Source organism: Neoarius graeffei, chromosome 1 (assembly GCF_027579695.1).
Source record: "Neoarius graeffei isolate fNeoGra1 chromosome 1, fNeoGra1.pri, whole genome shotgun sequence".
Classification (NCBI taxonomy): domain Eukaryota; kingdom Metazoa; phylum Chordata; class Actinopteri; order Siluriformes; family Ariidae; genus Neoarius; species Neoarius graeffei.
In genome coordinates, this window is record NC_083569.1 from 8,407,147 (window position 1) to 8,428,870 (window position 21,724).

Genomic DNA, 21,724 nt, shown 5'->3' on the forward strand with positions numbered 1-21,724 from the left:
TAAATTCCTAGCATATAAAAAATTACATGCTTGAAATATTCAGATTTTTCTATTCCATTCGGAAAATATATACATTTTTGCAGTTTGTTGTAAATATCTACCACATATTACAATATCAGTAGACGTTGTATATTTTGGTTCGAGGAACGACATACAACGTTTGACCTGGATTTTCATGTGGTTACAATCTCAATTGCCTGTTGACATTTTATAGGTAAACTACAAAACTAGAAATTAATACAAACAACAACAAATGATTAACAAAATGTGATCTACGAAAATACTTAGAAAGAAGGTAGAAAGTGGAAGAAAAGATTTTCTGACGCAGGTTAAACATTATCAGTTCATTTGTTTACAAACATTAGACTTACCTCCTCATTTACGTAAGCACCAACATCGATATATTTATATAAAAGATATTTTGCACTAAATATAAGTCTATGTAAAACAAATGTAAAATAAAAACTATGTTTTGTTAACTCAATGCCATATACCAAAATTTTTTTTTTAAATAAATAATCATCTGGATGTCGATAATTGTGGAACGGTGTCACGTGATCTGATACACTAAGTAATCAGGAATCAACTCTTTTTTTTTTTTCCACTGGAAGTTTGAGTAATTGTAAACAATGCACAATTTACGTACTGAAAGCCTTTTCTACTTTTGCAATGGCCAAAAGATTGTTAAGGTGTCGATAACTGTAGCCGCTGCTCTAGTTTGAAAATGAATGATCTGGTGCAGCCAGAGATCTGCAAGTCTCATCTTATCTCATCTCATTATCTGTAGCCGCTTTATCCTGTTCTACAGGGTCGCAGGCAAGCCGGAGCCTATCCCAGCTGACTACGGGCGAAAGGCGGGGTACACCCTGGACAAGTCGCCAGGTCATCACAGGGCTGACACATAGACACAGACAACCATTCACACTCACATTCACACCTACGGTCAATTTAGAGTCACCAGTTAACCTAACCTGCATGTCTTTGGACTGTGGAGGAAACCGGAGCACCTGGAGGAAACCCACGCGGACAACATGCAAACTCCGCACAGAAAGGCCCTCGCCGGCCACGGGGCTCGAACCCGGACCTTCTTGCTGTGAGGCGACAGCGCTAACCACTACACCACCGTGCCGCCCTTTTCAAATGAATTCTGAGTTTTATTTTTGATTGGATGAACATTTCCAATAGATGCATTTTCCATTTTCACTGTTTGGCAGTATGCCATGTATGTAAAAATATATAAGACTAACTAGTTTTGCAGTAAGGTGGCACGGTGGTGTAGTGGTTAGCGCTGTCGCCTCACAGCAAGAAGGTCCTGGGTTCAGGCCCAGTGGCCGGTGAGGGCCTTTCTGTGTGGAGTTTGCATGCTGTCCACGTGTTTCCTCCGGGTGCTCCGGTTTCCTCCAAAGACATACAGGTTAGGCTAACTGGCGGCTCTAAATTGACCGTAGATGTGAATGGTTGTGTCAGCCCTGCGATGACCTGGCGACTTGTCCAGGGTGTACCCCGCCTTTCGCCCGTAGTCAGCTGGGATAGGCTCCAGCTTGCCTGCGACCCTGTAGGACAGGATAAAGCGGCTAGAGATAATGGATGGATAGTTTTGCAGTAAATGAAAGACCATGTTATTCCAAAGTTAAACAGCAGGGGGAGTGATTGCAGTATTTTATTTAAAATGGCGTTTTAATCATTTGTGATTATCAAATGATAACCTTTAATCAAATTATGATGTGCAAACATGATTTTTCCAACAAATTATGTGGAAAAGTGTTTGCATTTGTAACGACAAGGGTATGAATAACAAAAGAAAGGGTTTAAAAAATATATATAATGTATAATATGGTTAGATAATTTAATAATGCATATAAGAGCGAGAGACATCATGTTTAATATCATTAAAAGTATTCAGTGTATCATATCTTAATGTCATGGCATATTTACGTCCTAAAATGATAATTAAAAGTCGTTTCTTATCAATATTACAAGTTACAGTAGCTTAAAAAAAAAACCCCACAACAACCCTCATTAGCTTGTTTTTTCTGTCAGTGTCTTTCATTTCTTCCGGCATTTGTGATCACGTGGTACACGCCTTTGCTGATACCTGAAATGTGATTGGTCAAAGTCGCTGTCTGTCACACAGAAGCCCCGCCTCTTGCTGACACTAGTCCAGTGTGTAAGAGGATGCTGCAACAGTCACCATCTGATCTCAGACCATCCTCAATCTGATATAAATCACAAAAAAGAAAGAAAAGAATCATTTAATGTCGATTGTAGCTGATCATCCTGGACTGCTGGTAAGTTTAACATGTTACACATGTCATTTGTGGTGTTATTTCTTCTAACTTTACCCTTATAGCTCTTATAGAGCTGGATCTTTTATCTACCCAGATCCTGAATCTTCTCCCATGTGACCAAAGAAGTGTCTATCGACGACTTCTTCCATCAAATCGTAAGCCTTCGTCCTATGGAGGGCTCCGTGGCTGGACACGCGACACACTTGCACAGGAGAACCTCATCCCTGGGTTGTCTTTCAGATCATGTCAGTAAAGAGAACATGACGAGAACCCGTACAGAAGAGTGGCATGATAGACCACCTGTACCAACCTTACTAGGTTATGAGGTCATGGAGGAAAGGGCAAAGTTCACGGTAAGCCTTTGACACTGGATATATATATATATGAATGATGAATTTTTAGAACAGGGGTGTGTTGTTGCTTATTTTTGCAACATCAAAACGTCTGGAAGTGTTTTATTTATTCCTCACATATCAGTGCTGTAAAGGAATCCATGGAGGATGTGTGACTAAACAGGTGTGAGTAATTTCTGCCATGCTGTAGCCATCCTAAAAATAATGGAAGTGTCTAGTAGTCACCAGCACATGATGTTGGACAGGAAACGCTTGTAAAAATATCCTTTATAACTGTCAAAGCCAACATTTCTCATCATCCTTTTGATTCGTCTGACATTCTACCTCTTCACTCTTTCCAGGTTTACAAGATCTTGGTGAGGAGAGCGCCTGACGAGAGCTGGGTGATTTTCCGGCGCTATACGGATTTCTCCAGACTCAACAACAAGGTTGGGAGGAAGTGATTCAAGTCAGGTGACAGCCAACTAATACAGGCATTGTCTCACATAGTTCCTTTCTTTTTGTTCTTTGTGTGTATGTGTGTTAGCTCAAAGAGATGTTTCCCAAATCCAATCTCTGTCTGCCACCCAAGCGTCGCTTTAAAGACAACTACGACATGAATTTCCTGGAGGACAGACAAGCAGGCTTGCAGGCTTTCCTCCAGAACCTGGTTGCTCAAAAAGACATGACGAAGAGGTACTTATGAACTTGCGCATCTCCTAAAACCAATTACATATTCGGTAGATTTGTCTGAGCGTCAAAATACTTCGGAAATCTCACCTCATCTCATTATCTCTAGCCGCTTTATCCTGTTCTACAGGGTTGCAGGCAAGCTGGAGCCTATCCCAGCTGACTATGGGCGAAAGGCAGGGTACACCCTGGACAAGTCGCCAGGTCATCACAGGGCTGACACAGACAACCATTCGCACTCACATTCACACCTACGGTCAATTTAGAGTCACCAGTTAACCTAACCTGCATGTCTTTGGACTGTGGGGGAAACCGGAGCACCCGGAGGAAACCCACACGGACATGGGGAGAACATGCAAACTCCACACAGAAAGGCCCTCGCCGGCCACGGGGCTCGAACCCGGACCTTCTTGCTGTGAGGCGATGGCGCTAACCACTACACCACCGTGCCGCCCACTTCGGAAATCTGTGATTTGAAATTTTTTTGGAGTGAAAAGTTCCAGGTGCTTCCACCAGGGGGCAGTGTTAGCTCTAAATTGGATATCAAGCAAACGTGATTTGATGCAAGGCAAACCCAACACCTTTTAATCACGTTCATATAGCAACAACTAATTCACAGGGACGTAGCTTGCGATGCTCCATGTATTTTAAATCTCGTAATTCTTGTTATTAAGCAAAGAAAGAACCGATGTGTAGACAAGTTGATGTGGGGAAATATTCTGTGAGATGTTTACGCAAATCTCCTATGTCAACTCCAGCGTCTCTCCAGTGTCAGCACAAGTTACTATGTAAAACCAGCGTAAGAAAGAAATTTCAAAGTACGTTTGTTTGTGTATTAGTTTGAGAGAAAAACATTGACATTGGAGAGTTTCTAGATGTCTTTGATTGAACACTTTTTGTTGTAGTGATGTCGTGAGAGGGTTCCTGTGCTTGGACGACCCACCAGGACCCTTCGATAGTCTGGAAGAGAGCAAGGTTAGAGCTTTTAACCCTGCTGTGTGACATTTTTCGAGGAATTGCAGCAGGTTTTACAGCTCTCACATACCGCAGGCCTACTGCGAGACCCTGGAGGAGACCAACCATCGGCTGCAGAGGGAGCTGCAGGATAAACAGCGGGAAATCCTGTCTCTTAGACGAATCCTGGAGGATCGAGAGCTCCAAATCTGCCGGCTGGAGAAAACCAAGAAGTAATGGCACTCAAGACCATATCTTATTAACTGCCCTGTTTTAAGCTGTTGGTTGTTTCTAAAGGACGCTTTCTGCTTTTATTTTTTTTCCTCCACATGCGTTTTTCTGCTCTATTACTGAAATCAATTACACACTCTGTGATTTACAGCAGCATCTGCGATGAGTTAAGCGAAGTCTGCACGGTGTGTAGTGAGACCTTGAAGGTAGACGCTCACACGGAGCTGGAAATTGAAGCAGCAAGGACAGATGACGCAAACAACCCAGACAGCAGGTCTTTGGAATTTCCGCTCACACATAATTTATCCCACAACACTGTTTACTTCATTGTCTGTAACAACAGCAATAATAAACAGCTTTGGTTTATTTAGTTTAGTTGACACGATATTGCGTTTGTTTTGTTTGAGTATGCTATCGTACTCCCTGTGAGCTCACTCGCAGGGACTTGGACGATGAAACTGAAGCTGTACAACGTAAACATACGATCATTGATGGAAGGAGTTTCCAGTTTCAGGCTTCAGGACGGAGGATTTTGTGCTCATCGGTTTCTCTGTAACTTAAAAGGATGTGGGATTTTTTTTTTTAACTTAAAGAAAAGCAGATATGGGAAGCACAGATATAGGAACTACTTTGTTTAGGGGACATCCCACAAATGTAAATGGATAAAGCGTAACATTTCCTTCTTTACTAAATAATAACAAATCACACTCATTGGCAAATTGCTGTTGTATCACAGGAATAAAGCACTCAACTTGTTATTGGAAAATATTCAGCTACTGGGTGGGACGAGTTCCTCCACTTCCTTGTGACACAGGACAGCATGCCTTCAAGTGTTTTTATTTCTTACTTAACTTCCAATTTCCAAAAACGAAACAGCTTTTCTCTGGACTTGAAAAGTCGGTCTGCGTGAACAGGGAAAATAGGACCGTCACGTGGAATCAGTACAAACAGTAATCTCTTAATAACTGATGTTTTTACGAGAATATCATAGTAATTTGCCCTGGAAATGCTAAAAGGATATGGGACATGAAACATAAAAGCACGCTATATCAGTTTCTTTCCATTAAAAATATGAATTAATTGCATCAACAAATACAAAATCATCTATTAAATTCAGCAAAATCGTTATATTCGTGATGATTATATGGCATTTCTGCTCGACTTCCGATATGCATTTTTTTGCAACCGGAAGAGCCGCTGTCACGTGATCATACGTCACAAAAACTTTCGGGCACAGCACAAGCGGGTAGATGAATATGGAGAAGTGGATGACAAGAAAATTGTTTTTATAGTCTTTAACGTACATTGAACATCATGGTGTATTGTGCTGCTTATGGTTGCAATAATTCCAATGGGAAATGCCCTGGAGTAAGTTTTTTTGCATTCCCCAAGGACCCGAAGCTGAGGAAAGTGTGGGCTCACCTGCGCATGCGCAGTAGGCTTCGCGCATGCGCAGTAGGCTTGGTAGGACAACTTTACAGAACACCTGTTGAAAAAAACTTTGCACCTACAGTGGTGCTTGAAAGTTTGTGAACCCTTTAGAATTTTCTATATTTCCGCATAAATATGACCTAAAACATCATCAGATTTTCACACAAGTCCTAACAGTAGATAAAGAGAATCCAGTTAAACAAATAAGACAAAAATATTATACTTGGTCATTTATTTATTGAGGAAAATGATCCAATATTACATATCTGTGAGTGGCAAAAGTATGTGAACCTCTAGGATTAGCAGTTAATTTGAAGGTGAAATTAGAGTCAGGTGTTTTCAATCAATGGGATGACAATCAGGTGTGAGTGGGCACCCTGTTTTATTTAAAGAACAGGGATCTATCAAAGTCTGATCTTCACAACACATGTTTGTAGAAGTGTATCATGGCACGAACAAAGGAGATTTCTGAGGACCTCAGAAAAAGTGTTGTTGATGCTCATCAGGCTGGGAAAGGTTACAAAACCATCTCTAAAGAGTTTGGACTCCACTAATCCACAGTCAGTCAGATTGTGTACAAATGGAGGAAATTCAAGACCATTGTTACCCTCCTCAGGATTGGTTGACCAACAAAGATCATCCCAAGAGCAAGGCATGTAATAGTTGGCGAGGTCACAAAGGACCCCAGGGTAACTTCTAAGCAACTGAAGGCCTCTCTCACATTGGCTAATGCTAATGTTCCTGAGTCCACCATCAGGAGAACACTGAACAACAATGGTGTGCATGGCAGGGTTGCAAGGAGTAAGCCACTGCTCTCCAAAAAGAACATTGCTGCTCGTCTGCAGTTTGCTAAAGATCATGTGGACAAGCCAGAAGGCTATTGGAAAAATGTTTTGGGATGGATGAGACCAAAATAGAACTTTTTGGTTTAAATGAGAAGCGTTATGTTTGGAGAAAGGAAAACACTGCATTCCAGCATAAGAACTTTATCCCATCTGTGAAACATGGTGGTGGTAGTATCATGGTCTGGGCCTGTTTTGCTGCATCTGGGCCAGGACGACTTGCCATCATTGATGGAACAATGAATTCTGAATTATACCAGCGAATTCTAAAGGAAAATTTCAGGCCATCTGTTCATGAACTGAATCTCAAAAGAAGATGGGTCATGCAGCAAGACAACGACCCTAAGCACACAAGTCGTTCTATCAAAGAATGGTTAAAGAAGAATAAAGTGAATGTTTTGGAATGGCCAAGTCAAAGTCCTGACCTTAATCCAATCGAAATGTTGTGGAAGGACCTGAAGCGAGCAGTTCATGTGAGGAAACCCACCAACATCCCAGAGTTGAAGCTGTTCTGTACGGAGGAACGGGCTAAAATTCCTCCAGGCCAGTGCGCAGGACTGATCAACAGTTACTGGAAACGTTTAGTTGCAGTTATTGCTGCACAAGGGGGTCACACCAGATACTGAAATCAAAGGTTCACATACCTTTGCCACTCACAGATATGCAATATTGGATCATTTTCCTCAATAAATAAATGACCAAGTATAATATTTTTGTCTCATTTGTTTAACTGAGTTCTCTTTATCTACTTTTAGGACTTGTGTGAAAATCTGATGACGTTTTAGGTCATATTTATGGAGAAATATAGAAAATTCTAAAAGGTTCACAAACTTTCAAGCACCACTGTACTGTTTCCCACAAACTGTATTCGGACCATTTCACTGAGGATTCTTTCAACATTAATACTCAGGTACTGAGCGATATTAATTCATGAAACAGGAAGCATAAGGATGAGAAAAAAAAACAGTTCAAATCGGGAAGCTGCGCACACCTGCGCCAGGCTGCACAAATGCGCGCAGCTTCCCGACCCAAACCGCCTCTCTCTCATCCTTACACTTCATGCCTCATGCTCCATGAACCAACATTGCTATTTTTTTTTTAAATCGGATCTGCACGATTCAGCCGTGAAAAAGGCGGCATCCGCGGAAAGGTGCGCTGTTTGCATCCCTGCACGGAGGCCAGGGGACAGGGCAGGAATATTTTTGTTGATATGAGTGATCCGGTGCGATTTCGCGACCCCCCTGTTGAAGACCTCTGCGCTAAGCGACTGAAAGCCGAGGTAAGGATTAGTATTATAATTTTGGGTGTATCAATTATTGATTATCATAATTCTGACTCGTTTCGCCATTTTGAATGTTTTCATCTCGGACTCTGGAAGCATTGTATCTCAATCAATCTCGAAAAATATCAGCAAAAAAAAAAACCTAGCTTGCAACGGACTTTAGCTAGATCTATGATGAACTTTCAATGTATGATACAAAAATAATACTTCTTTCAACAGATCATTAGCCTTTGAGCAGAATTGTTTTTAACTTACCAGGAAGTGTTATCCAGCCGACCGCTTTCAGTTTCATGGGGATTGAATGAACTCTCACTCTCAGAATCATCTGACCCGTCAGAGTAAAGACAAGATCCATGTTCATGTGAATTTCCAGCTATCGGTTCGAATTGATAGGGTCTAACTTCACATCTCTGTGAAACATCGGGAATGTCACTGTCGATGGTGTCCATTTCGGTAACCTGTTTACATTAGATTCCCAAGCGCTGGCTCCTTGGAAAGTTTTTGTGACGTCACGGGTCACGTGACCACCTAGCTCATTAACGAATCCTTGTTTTACGCTGATGTATAGAAAAACTTGAATAATGTGATGATTTTCACATTTTTGACGCCCTGCAGTGATTTAGATGGCATTTCTTATGTCCTTTATACATAATTATACCCAGAAAAAAATCCATATCCCATATCCTTAAAGAAATGCATTCCAAGTATTTTCAAATAACCACTCATATTCCTCAGATTTAAGGTCTGTTGGTTTAGGGTTTGCACTGGGGAGTGGAAAGAGACCGCTGGTTTTTTATAGTTGTGCCATAAAATATTACTCTTGTGAAACAAGCTGTCTGGACAACACACACACACACTAACGTGCCTCAATATCTCCAAATGCTCATGGTTACATATGAGGAAGAGGCTGAATGAGCAGGAAATACATTGACCCGGTTACTTTTTTTATCCCCCCAGCATATAATGCAGGGGGATATAGCTACAGTGCCTTGCAAAAGTATTCATCCCCCTTGGTGTTTGTCCTGTTTTGTCGCATTACAAGCTGGTATTAAAATGGATTTTTGGGGAGTTAGCACCATTTAATTTACACAACATGTCTACCACTTTAAAGGTGCACATTGATTTATTTTTTTTATTGTGACACAAACAATAATTAAGATGAAAAAAAAACAGAAATCTGGAGTGTGCATAAGTATTCCCCCCCCCCCCCCCCCCCAAGTCAATACTTTATAGAGCCACCTATTGCTACAATTACAGCTGCAGGTCTTTTGGGCTATGTCTCTATTAGCCTAGCACATCTAGTCACAGGGATTTTTGCCCATTCCTCAAGGCAAAACTGCTCCAAATCCTTCAAGTTAGATGGGTTGCGTTGGTGGACAGCAATCTTCAAGTTATGCCACAGATTCTCAATTGGATTGAGGTCTGGGCTTTGACTAGGCCATTCCAAGACATTTAAATGTTTCCCTTTAAACCACTCCAGTGTAGCTTTAGCAGTATTTTTAGGGTTATTGTCCTGCTGGAATGTGAACCTTTGTCCCAGTCTCAAACCTCTGGCTGACTCAAACAGGTTTTCCTCCAGAATTGCCCTGTATTTAGTGCCATCCATCTTTCCTTCAGTCCTGACCAGATTTCCTGTCCCTGCAGATGCAAAACGTCCCCACAGCATGATGCTGCCACCACCATGCTTCATTGTAGGGATGGTGCTCTCAGGGTGTTGGGTTTGCGCCACACATGGCATTTCCCATGATGACCAAAAAGTTCAATTTTTGTCTCATTTGACCAGATAATCTTCTTCCATGTGTTTGGGGAGTCTGCCACATGCTGTTGGGCAAACTCCAAACATGATTTTTAAAGCAATTACTTTTTCCTGGCCACTCTTCTATAAAGCCCCACTCTGTGGAGTGTACAGCTTAAAGTGGTCCTATGGACAGATACTCCCATCTCCACTGTGGATCTTTGCAGCTCCCTCAGCGTTATCATTGGTGTCTTTGTTGCATCTCTGATTAATGCCCTCCTTGCCCAGTCTGTGAATTTTGGTGGGCGGCCTTCTTTTGTCAGGTTTGTAGTGGTGCCATATTCTTTCAATTTTGCTATAATGGATTTAATGGTGCTCCCTGGGATATTCAAAGTTTGGGATATTTTTTTATAACCCAACTTTGTCTCTGACCTGTTTGGAGGCTCCTTGGTTTTCATAGTTGCTTGCTTAGTAGTGTTGCAGAGTCAGGGTCCTTCCAGAACAGGTTGATTCATACAGACATCATGTGACAGATCATGTGACACTTTGATTGCACATAGGTGGATCTTAATCGACTAATTATGTGACTTATGAAGTGAATTGTTTGGACCAGCTCTTATTTAGGGGTTTCATACGAAAGGGGGTGAATACTTATGCACACACCAGATTTCTGTTTTTTTTCATCTTAATTATTGTTTGTGTCACAATAAAAAAAAAAAATCAATGTGCACCTTTAAAGTGGTAGGCATATCATGTAAATCAAATGGTGCTAACCCCCTAAAAATCCATTTCAATTCCAGCTTGTAATGCAACAAAACAGGACAAACACCAAGGGGGATGAATACTTTTGCAAGACACTGCAACACTCTGTCTGTAAACATTTTAGTTTCCGGAGCATAACTCAAAAACTATTAGACATTTTTTCACGAAACCTGACAGTTATGTTAAGTGACTAGACGAGTTGTGCCTTTTGACATTTTGGGATTTCTATGATTTTTTCCCCCCCCTGTATTTCCATAGCAACCAATTCAACTTAGGAAAATTTGGAGTGGGGTTTCATGTGGGGGTCGGGGTGATACGTCATCTTCTGATGACTTTTTTTTTTAATTTATAGCACTTTCATTTCAGGAAGTACATTTATTTTTTATTTGTAGTCCAGAAACACACAGTAGAAAAAAGGCATTCAGAAATCGGTTGAATATTCAAATGAAAAGATTGCTACTCTTCTTTATTTTATGGTTGTTTAAATTTACCAATGAAGCTAATTCTCCTTCTTCTGGCTGCTTCCGTTAGGGGTCACCACAGCCAATCATCCTGATCTGCATATTTGATTTGGTATACGTTTTACACCGGATGCCCTTCTTGATGTAACCCTCCCCAATCTATCCAGGCTTGGGACTGGCACTAAGTACACACTGGCTTGTGCAACCCCAAGTGTTGGGTATTTTACTGAACCTGCATGTTTTTGAACTGTGGGGAAAATTAGAGCACCCAGAGGAAACCCACACAGACAACATGCAAACTCCATACAGAAAGGCCCTGTCAGCCATGAGGTTTGAACCTGGAACCTTCTTGCTACGAGGTGATGGTGCTAATCGCTGCACCATTGCGCACCAATGAAGCTACAGATAAGAGTAAGAAGCAGTGTTGTAGTCGAGTCACTAAACCTCAAGTCCGAGTCAAGTCTCCAGTGTTCAAGTCCGAGTCATTAAAGAAAATTTCAAGTCGAGTCCAAGAACAAGACTCCAACTGCACCATTTGACGGTGGCTGTTGCTGCCTTTATATGTGAAAGCGTCTCTGCTACTGTGTTGGACTAACATTACTGCTCGACTGCCCCATTTTAGTTAATAGGCTCCAGATAAAAAGCTTGTTCATCGCTTACCAAGCCCTGCCCACGATCAACAGGGCAAATAACATGAGAGAGGGTTAACACTAGCTAGTTCATCACTTAGCAAGCAAGTCCCGCTATCAACAGGGTAATAAACATAGCGTGTCACTTCCTTCTGTGGGTGGAGTCTTGCCAAATGACGATTGAAGTTCGAGGTTGTCCCTGTTGTCTCCTCGATAGTTCTTCTACATATGGAACACATAGCAGTGCATTTTTTTCCCACTGCACAAGAAGTCTGTATAAGCAAAGCGGACAATCAAGGGGCATTCTCTCCAGGCATTTTAGTGCCATTAATGTTAGTTTGTTCCTGGACATGACGTATGAACAGGTGAATGTGCATTCTCTTGCATGAAATTAGTATCAAAATTAATGTAGATATACAGTAAATATCTTATGGCAAATTATTATGGCATGTTACAGAAAAAGGAAGAAAAAAAATCAGAGTCCTCATCTCCAATATACGAGTCCAAATGCAGTTAATTCATGAGTCCGAATCCAAGTCTGAGTCAGCAGTGCTCAAGTCCAAGTTACGAGTCCTTAAAATTAGAGCATGAGTCGGACTTGAGTACTACAAGCCTGGTAATAAGAGGCTTAAATATAAAAAGTCAACTCAAATATACTGTTCATGATGCACAAAATGCTTCTGTAATGAACAAAGAAAAACATTCAGACTTTGTTTATTTTGTCTGAATCGGAGCAAAATCGATATATTTGGTTGGTTTGTAAGATATGAAGTGAGGAACGAATCCCATTGTACTACTATCAGCAAGTAGTCAAACAGCATTGTGGGTAATGTAGGAGAAGTCAACTCAATTTCTCAATGGATTCATTCAGGGTGGAATTGTTGTTGTTTTCATTTAACATGTCATCCATGTTCATTAGAGAATATTCTGTCCCAAAAACCCACAAATCATGTTTATTTTCCTCCCGAGGTTGGAGCTCCAGTTGGCAAAGAGAAGCCATGCAGCTTGCTGGAGTGGTTCGGCCTCACAAGACAGTGAGCGTGTGAGCTTCCCCAGATCAACATATCTCAAGGACCAAGCTGAGAACTTCCATCCTCTGCGTTCTGGAATGATATATTTGGATTCTTGGAAATGAGCTTGAAGAGGTCAACGATCTAAACACCTGGAGCAAAAATGATCTGTGGTGATATTTACAAGCCACGACTGTTTTTTTTTTTTTTCTTCTCAGCGGAAATATTTTGGAGTGATCTGAACAGCTGGGATGAGAAAGATCAGAACTATTTACAAGGCAAGATGTGATGGCATCTTCTATGTTACAGAAGGGGATTTTGTGCAGTGCCTTTTTATCTTCAAAATCGCCAAACAACACGTTTTTTTTAAGTGAACATCTGGAGTAGGCATTATGAAGTCTGTTTGATTGCATTTTCTCAAGGGCTTGGCTGTATTTGGAGTGCTTTTGTTTGTGTGTGCGTATGTGTGTGCACATTAATCTACTGCTATTAAGATGCACTTGATATAATCCATCATTGTTTCTATAGTAACAACTCATTTAGGGAATAAACAGATTTTCAGTGCTGTTCTCAAAAAAAGAAGAATCATTGATAAGGCAAAGTTTTCTGTAAGGAGATGTAAATATATTAAAAATTTATCGAAGGAGTCTCCAGTGTCAGTGCTTTGGAACAGTCAGTATGTTTTCCACTACAGGACTTTGGTGTTTCCAGTTTCTCTGAATCCTCACCTACTCCACATTTTGTCTCATTTAAAAAGGAGAGAGAGAGAAAAAAGAGAGATTCTTGAGAGCTATAAATGTTAGTTTATAGCTGCTATAACGTAAGTGATAACATGAACTAATTTGTTTCGCAGATGTCTAGAGAAAAAGAAGAAGCCTTTATTTGTCACATGCACACTCAAACACAGTGAAATTCGTCCTCTGCATTTAAACCATCTGAAGCAGTGAACACATGCATATACCCAGAGTAGTGGGGAGCAGTTGGGGGTTAGGTGCCTTGTTCAAGGGCACTTCAGCCCAAGGCCACCCCATGTTAACCTAACTGCATGTGGGGGAAACCAGAGCACCTAGAGGAAAGCCACACAGACATGGGGAGAACATGCAAACTCCATGCAGCAAGGTCCCCGTTGGCCCCTGGGCTTGAACCCAGAACCTTCTTGCTGTGAGGTGACAGTGCTAACCACTACACCACCGTGCCGCCCTACAAACATTTAATGTTAACTATAAACATTTAAAATTACAAGTATGACGTCCATCCATCCATTATCCATAACCGCTTATCCTGTGCAGGGTTGCGGGTAAGCTGGACCCTATGCCAGCTGACTATGGATGAGAGGTGGGGTTCACCCTGGACAAGTCACCAGGTCATTGCAGGGCTGACACATAGAGACAGACAATGATTCACACTCACATTTACACTTACAGTCAATTTAGAGCTACCAATTAGCCTAACCTGCATGTCTTTGGACTGTGGGGGAAACTGCAGCACCCAGAGGAAACCCACGCAGACACGGGGAAACATGCGAACTCCACACAGAAAGGCCCCCATCAGCCACTGGGCTTGAACCCAGAACCTTCTTGCTGTAAGGCGACAGTGCTAACCACTACACCACCGTGCTGCCTTACAAACATTTAATGTTAACTATAAATGTTTAAAATTACGAGTATGATGTGTCTTTGAGCCCTGTGATGACCTGGCGACTTGTCCAGGGTGTACCCCGCCTTTCGCCCGTAGTCAGCTGGGATAGGCTCCAGCTTGCCTGTGACCCTGTAGAAGGATAAAGCAGCTAGAGATAATGAGATGAGAATGTGTCTTTGATTAATAAAGTAAATTATTATACATACAGGACACTTTTTTGATGGAATAAAAATATGTACTATTCTATTCCCTTCTAGCAGGTTTCATTCATTCATTTGGTTCGATAGCATACAATATTGTTAGCATATCACTTATGTGTATTACATCACTCCAATGGTAGCAGAGAAATGGTGGGCGCACAAAGTCAAAAAGGCCATTCAAACAGATGATGTCAAAATTCTATGGGACTTCAAGATCCCAAGTGACAAGCACTTGACATCCAACATGCCTGAGATCACTGTTATTGGAAAAAAAGCAGGTGTGGTTTGTGGATGTGGCAATACCACGAGATAGTAGAATTGACTGAAAGAAATGGAGATGATCACTAAATACCAAGATCTGAGAGTGGAGATTGAGAGACTATGGGAAAAGAAAGCCACGGTAGTGCCAGTTGTGGTTGAAGTGCTGGGAGCAATACCCAAAGACCTTGAAAAACATCTGAGGACATTGGAGCTCAACAAGATCACACCACGTCAACTTCAGAAAGCAGCACTAATAGGAACTGCACACATCTTGTGCAAGTACCTCCAAAATTCATAGGTCCTTGGATAGGATTCAAACTTGGGGGTCCAAACAAAATGGCGTCCCCCGTGGCGAACGAGTTTGCGACGTGCTCCCGACACCGATTGTCTTCAAAGACACACTTCTGGACATTGGTAAAATTCACCATGGGCCCAGTCCAGTCCTTCTGGACTGAAGCTTTCTTCTCATCGCTGACACCGACTGAAGCTACACCGACACCATCCGGCAGGCCGCATCATCACCAGACTCGAGTAGGCAAAACGGCCGACGATCCACGCACCCAAAACGGAGGCGCGGTAAGAAAGGCGGGCTACATGCTAGGCTAAAGGCTAGAGCTACAAGACCACCGCTACCTAGCCTTCTGCTAGCTAACGTTCGCTCGCTCAAGAATAAGATGGATGAACTGAGAACCAGGATAACATATCAACGTGAGATCAGAGAGTGTTGTGCCCTGATTTTTACAGAAACCCGGACTACTGCAAGCCTGCCAGACCCGGCCATTGAACTACAGACCCACTCCATGCACCGCGGAGACCGCACATCTGCTTCCAGTAAAAACAAAGGTGGCGGTGCGTGTGTTTATGTTAATAACAGATGGTGTACAGACGTACAGGTGGTTGAAAACCACTGTTGTGCGGACATTGAAGTGCTGATGGTGAAGTGCAGACCCTTTTATCTACCAAGGGAGTTCAGTGCTGTGTTTATGCTGGCTGTTTACATCCCGCTGCAGGCCGACCGCACAGCAGCGCTAGGACTACTACATGACATCATCGGCAAATACGAGACCACACACCCAGATGCTGTGTTCATCGTGGCCAGGGATTTTAATCATTGCAACCTCAGGACTGTGCTACCAAAGTACCATCAACACGTGAGCTTTCCGACAAGGGACAACAACATCCTGGACCATGTCTACAGCAATGTGAGAAATGGCTACAAGGCTGTGCCCCGGCCCCACTTTGGACAGTCTGACCACATCTCTGTGTTCCTCTACCCAGCTTACAAGGCCCTTCTCAAACAAGCCCCCCCAGTGAGTAAAACTGTTAATGTTTGGAATGAAGAGACTGATCTAGTGCTCCTGGACTGCTTCAGTTCTACAAACTGGGATGTGTTTAAGACTGCTGCTTTGAGAGAAGACTGTTCTGTGGATTTAGAGGAATATGCATCTGTGGTCACCAGCTACATCAGCACGTGCATTAATGACATTGTCCCCACCAAGCGCTGCAAAATATATCCTAACCAAAAACCTTGGATTAACAGTGAAGTACGCTCTATGCTACATGCACGCTCTACCGCTTTTGCCTCTGGCGACGCAGATGGATATAAAAAGCCCAGATATGACCTACGCAGATCCATAAAAGATCCATGGAAGCCAAGAGGCAGTACAGACTGAAGCTGGAAGGTTATTACAACACCTCAGACTCCAGATGCATGTGGCAGGGCCTGCAACACGTCACCAATTTCCAGCAGAAGAACAGCAGGGTCACAGCCAACCACAACACATCACCAGATGAGCTGAACGAGTTCTATGCTCGCTTCGACACCCTCAACACCAACCAACACAGAGGGATTCTGCCAACAGAGGCAGCACAGAGCTCTTCACCTACTGTGACCATAACCGAGGTGAGCAAGGTCTTCAGGAGGACTAACCCCCGAAAGGCAGCCGGCCCTGACAACATCCCCGGCCGTGCTTTGAGGGCCTGCTCCACACAGTTAGCAGAGGTCTTCACAGACATTTTCAACCTGTCCCTCTCCATGTCTTCTGTGCCCACATGCTTCAAGACCACCACCATAGTGCCCCTCCCAAAGAAAAACAATATAACATGCCTGAATGACTATCGCCCAATTGCACTCATTTCAGTTGTAATGAAGTGTTTTGAGAGGATAGTCATGTCATACATCAAAAAGGGCATCCCAGACACAATAGACCCCCTTCAATTTGCATATCGTCAGAACCGTTCAACTGATGATGCCGTCAATGCAGCCATCCACACAGCCTTGTCACACCTGGAACACAGGGACACCTATGTTTGAATGCTGTTTGTGGACTACAGTTCAGCCTTCAACACCGTCATCCCCAGCAGACTGACAGAGAAGCTCTCCACCCTTGGACTGACATCCTCCCTCTGCTGCTGGGTCCTGGACTTTCTCACAAACAGACCCCAGGCTGTCAGAGTCGGTACCAGAATATCCAGCACTAAGACAGTGAGCACAGGGACCCCCCAAGGCTGTGTGCTCAATCCACTCCTGTACACCCTCTTCACTTACAACTGCACCCTCACCCAGAGCAACACTTCCATCATCAAGTTCGCTGATGACACCACTGTCATTGGGCTGATCACCGGCGGAGATGAGAGCGCCTACAGGGAGGAGGTGGCTCAGCTGGTCTCCTGGTGCCAGGAAAATAACCTCTCCTTGAATGCTGAGAAGACCAAGGAGATGATTATTGACCCGAGGAAGAGGAGGAGAGACCAGCACGCCTCGCTGCACATCAACGGGACACAGGTGGAGAGGGTGAAAACACTTAAATTCCTCGGAACTCACATCAGTGAGGATCTCACCTGGACACACAACACACAGCAGACCATCAAGAAGGCTCAACAGAGACTCTTCTTCCTGAGGAAGCTGAGGAAATTTGGACTGTCCACCAAACTCCTCAGCAACTTCTACAGGTGCACAGTGGAGAGTGTCCTGACAAATTCCATCACTGTGTGGTACGGGAACTGCACAACTCAGGATAGAAAGGCTCTCCAGCGTGCCATTAAAATGGCACAGTTCATCTGTGGAGCTGTCCTCCCCCAACTACAGGACATTTACAACACCCAGGTCACAAAAAGGGCACAGAGCATCATCAGGGACCAAACACACCCACAACACAGGCTATTCACACTCCTACCATCTGGCAGACGCTACAGGAGTGTGAAAGCAAGGACTACTAGACTGACAAACAGTTTTTGCCCCCAGGCCATCAGGCTTTTGAACCATGGATTATAATCACCATCTACCTCTATATTTCCATCAGGCTTTGAACCACGGATTATATTAGCAATTTTGCACAAGGCATTGCACAGTATATCTACCTCTATGTTTGCACATTGTTTGTTTGCCTCTCCTTTTTTTTTTAGACATTGCACAGTATATCTACCTCTATATTTGCACATTGTTTGCCTCTCCTTTTTTTTAAATGTTATCTTCATTTTTCACTCTACCTTTATATTTTGCATTCCATATGCACTTTATATTTTATATTTCATATATATATATATATATATATATATATATATATATATATATATATATATATATATTTCTTTTTATATTGGTAAGTGTAGTTTGGTCAGACAGTTGCAAAATAAGAATTTCATTACCCAATAATAAACCGCTGTGTCTGTTATTGTGTATATGACAAACAAAAAATCTTGATTCTTGAATCTTGAAAACCACCAGTCCAAGACACCCAGTGGATTGAGTTTAGTGGATAATAATAATAATAATAATAATAATAATGGCTTTTTTATGGTATATCAAATATCCATTCGGCTAGACTCGTCTTCGACTCGTTCAATATCATGTTAGCGGAATGGAATATATCTGATATACCACTCAGCACCATCAACCACGAGTTGGCCTAGTGGTTAGTGTATTTGCCTCTTGACTGGGAGATTGCGAGTTCTACATGCGGTCGGGTCACACCAAAGCCCATCATAAAAATGGTACCTACTACCATCTGGTAAAGCATACTGCAATACAGATGCGAGTGGGGAAGTCAAACTCTCATGGTTACCAGAGGACCCTCCCCCCACTGTAACCCTAGCTGTATAGGTGAGAGGCTGAGGACTATCGAAACGGAGATCGGCACCCCACCCATACGCCTTAAAGAGTCGGTTAGTACTGGGACAGGAGACTGCCAGGGAAAACCAGATTCTGGCGTGAGAGGGACTTTGACTTGACTCAACGCCAGCCAATATTATTTAAATGTTTTGAAAAATTGCTGTGTAAGAAACATTGGGGTGTAAGAGTAACTCCTCTGTATTGGGTGCATCACATTAACCCAGTCACTGATTATTTTTCTATAATGGCACACACGTTTCCCACATACAGTATTCCCCACAATGCCATTCATCTGTCTAGTGAAAGTGATTTAAGGCTTGCTTTATCCTCACATAAAGAGAGTGATGCAGCAGTGCTTTAGTCAGTCAATCTTTCCAGCTCTCTACCACCACCACCACCATCACACTTGTCATTTCGTAGATCACTAACTAGCTGAGCTGAGTCTCTGCTATACACCTGCATTGGATTCTGGAACATCCAGCATTTGGACCAACATCACTATTTCTACTATGGATTTCTCATTAATGTGATGTTGAATGTCACTGGAAAATGGTGAGTAAGAAAAGAAGCTCTTGCTATTTTGAGTTTAGAAGGAACTCTTGGACTCAAGTTCAGTGTCAAGATGAGTTCTGTACTGGCTTGGACTTGCCTAGAAAATGGCCTAATCAGTGGTTTAGTGCACAAATGAAGCCAAATAGTTGACAGAAAAGCTTGAAAAATGATTTCATGATTTTCTTGTCTCACTTTCTTTTGGACTCAATGCTGACTTGGCCTCGCCCACTTTAAAACCATACAGTACTGTTCTTCAGTGCAATCTGACAAATATCCCTTGTGTTTGGGATTTTTTTTGTCCTGTTAAACACCTGAGCTTGCAACATCACCCAGAGGTTTCCATTAAATACCTTCGAGAAACCTTTGTGTGTAAGTGAATTCAGGAGCCAAATTCATCAATGGCCTCCAATCAATCAAAGGCCTCCAAATCCATAGCTGACCTCAAGCTAAACTTCAGATGATCGTTTCCAGCAGAGCAAGAACAAGCAGGTGGCCTTTCAAGATCTCTTTCCCTTCTCCGGAGACACCTCATGCATAGCTGTGTAAAAACGACAATAATACTAGAACTAGAAGATATGACCACATCACCCCTGTTTTATCCACACTGCACTGGCTCCCAATTATATTTTGTATTGATTATAAAATACTACGATTGACCTTTAAAGCACTGAATGGTCTTGCACCACAGTACCTTTGTGAACTTCTGGTCCTTTGTGACCCTCCACACCTCCTTAGATCAAAAGGTGTAAGTTATCTGCTGGTACCTCATGTAGTGAAGGCTACATCAGGGGGCAAAGCCTTTTCTTACAAAGCCCCACAGTTATGGAATAGACTTCCAAGTAATATTTGGGACTCAGACACAGTCTCAGTTTTTAAGTCTAGGCTGAAAACATATCTGTTTAGTCAAGCCTTTTGTTAATAGTTTTTATTAGGTAAAGGAGTAGATCTGGAGGGTCCTCAGTCTGGTTCCTATTGATGTTTCTTCATCATGTCATCTGAGGGAGTTTTTCCTTGCTACCGTTGCCACAGGCTTGCGTAAATAGGGATAAATTAGCTCATAAAATTAGTTTAAAGCCTTTAAGTTTCTGTAAAGCTGCTTTGTGACAATGTCTATTGTTAAAAGTGCTATACAAATAAACTTGACTTAATAGCATGGCCTAGTACGGTTTCTACAATTAGCACCTACTATGTGATGCAATTTTGTGTAACCATAATACAAACACCATAGCAATAACAGCTGGTGATAATGAGACAGAAGCTGTTTTTAGTCTTCCTTATCTGGTCCTGAAAGCCAGATTCTTCTCCAAATATGAGTCAGTTTTGTGTGCCAATTTCAGAATGTTTTCTTTTGTTTTTTGCCTTGCATAGACCATGCCAAGAATGATAATGAATGCAGGGCTACTCTAAAATTTGCCATAAAAAATATTTATGCCTCTGCTTTTAAATCCAATCTGTCCAGAAGCCTGTACTGTTCCTAAGACTGAGTAATGCTGTAGCTGCTTTGGGACTAACTTTTATTGGTTGTTAATTATTTGGTACTGACATGTTTTGTCTTTTGCTTTTTGTTTTTATAGAAAGGTACAACATGTTGGAGTAAGCACATTTAGAAATACAAATCATGAAAGCAAATTGAAATCCTGAAATCCTGGTATTGTGTCAATAACCAATGTGTATGACTTATGACTTATTTCTTAAAATTATGGAGTGTGAGTTCAAGTCCTGACCAAACCACAGCCATCCATGGCCAGAAAACAGACACCAAACACAGCGGTGCAGCATGTTATGATAATAAATCCAAGTTCCTGCTTTTTCTCTTCTTTTCCATTGCCAAGTATCACTTATTTCTTACATAATTACATATTTTAAATTAGTTTTTATGTATTTACACACAATCATGCAGCTTACCTTTATAGATTCTCTCTGGTTGGATGTCAAGCTGTGAAAAGTTGATATTTTGTGAGTGTTAGCTCACATCATTTGCAGATGATTATTACATGGGTCGTATGAAGCATTTGTAAAGCTGAAGAAAGCTGATAAATTGGGCCAGGGATGTTCCTCTGTCTTTGCTGTATCAGACTTTGCTGCTACTGACTAAATATTTGGCACCTGAAGTGTAGATCTTTGGCTGGAAACTCATTGAATTTGATTACTTTAAAGGTACTATATGTAAGAATTTGTAAAAAAAAAAAAAAAGTTAATTTTTTTTAAATGAACAATAATTAGCATCAGAACATGAAGAAATAACACTTTTGATGTTATGTCAAAAACATCGATTATAGAGAGACATCTATTGAAGTTACCATGCTAACCAGCTA

The 21,724-nt window shown here is 42.0% G+C and overlaps 1 protein-coding gene across 6 annotated transcripts in view; it reads left to right on the forward strand.

The window, feature by feature from the left end:
* The window catches only part of LOC132891563 (sorting nexin-16-like), a 75,786-nt gene extending 62,532 nt beyond the window's left edge, over positions 1-13,254 (forward strand). For 3 of the 6 annotated variants that reach the window (XM_060929277.1, XM_060929271.1, XM_060929292.1), the window contains 8 exons: positions 2,135-2,288; positions 2,351-2,641; positions 2,983-3,069; positions 3,168-3,316; positions 4,216-4,285; positions 4,361-4,497; positions 4,647-4,769; positions 12,607-13,254. In XM_060929277.1, the coding sequence (XP_060785260.1) occupies positions 2,459-2,641; positions 2,983-3,069; positions 3,168-3,316; positions 4,216-4,285; positions 4,361-4,497; positions 4,647-4,769; positions 12,607-12,772 (915 nt within the window). In that variant the 5' untranslated portion in view covers positions 2,135-2,288; positions 2,351-2,458 and the 3' untranslated portion in view covers positions 12,773-13,254. Of the gene's footprint in view, positions 1-2,060; positions 2,289-2,350; positions 2,642-2,982; positions 3,070-3,167; positions 3,317-4,215; positions 4,286-4,323; positions 4,498-4,646; positions 4,770-12,606 lie in introns of those variants that run through there. The other 3 variants (XM_060929297.1, XM_060929284.1, XM_060929307.1) reach the window with 3 other exon arrangements.
* The last annotated feature ends 8,470 nt before the right edge of the window (positions 13,255-21,724 follow it).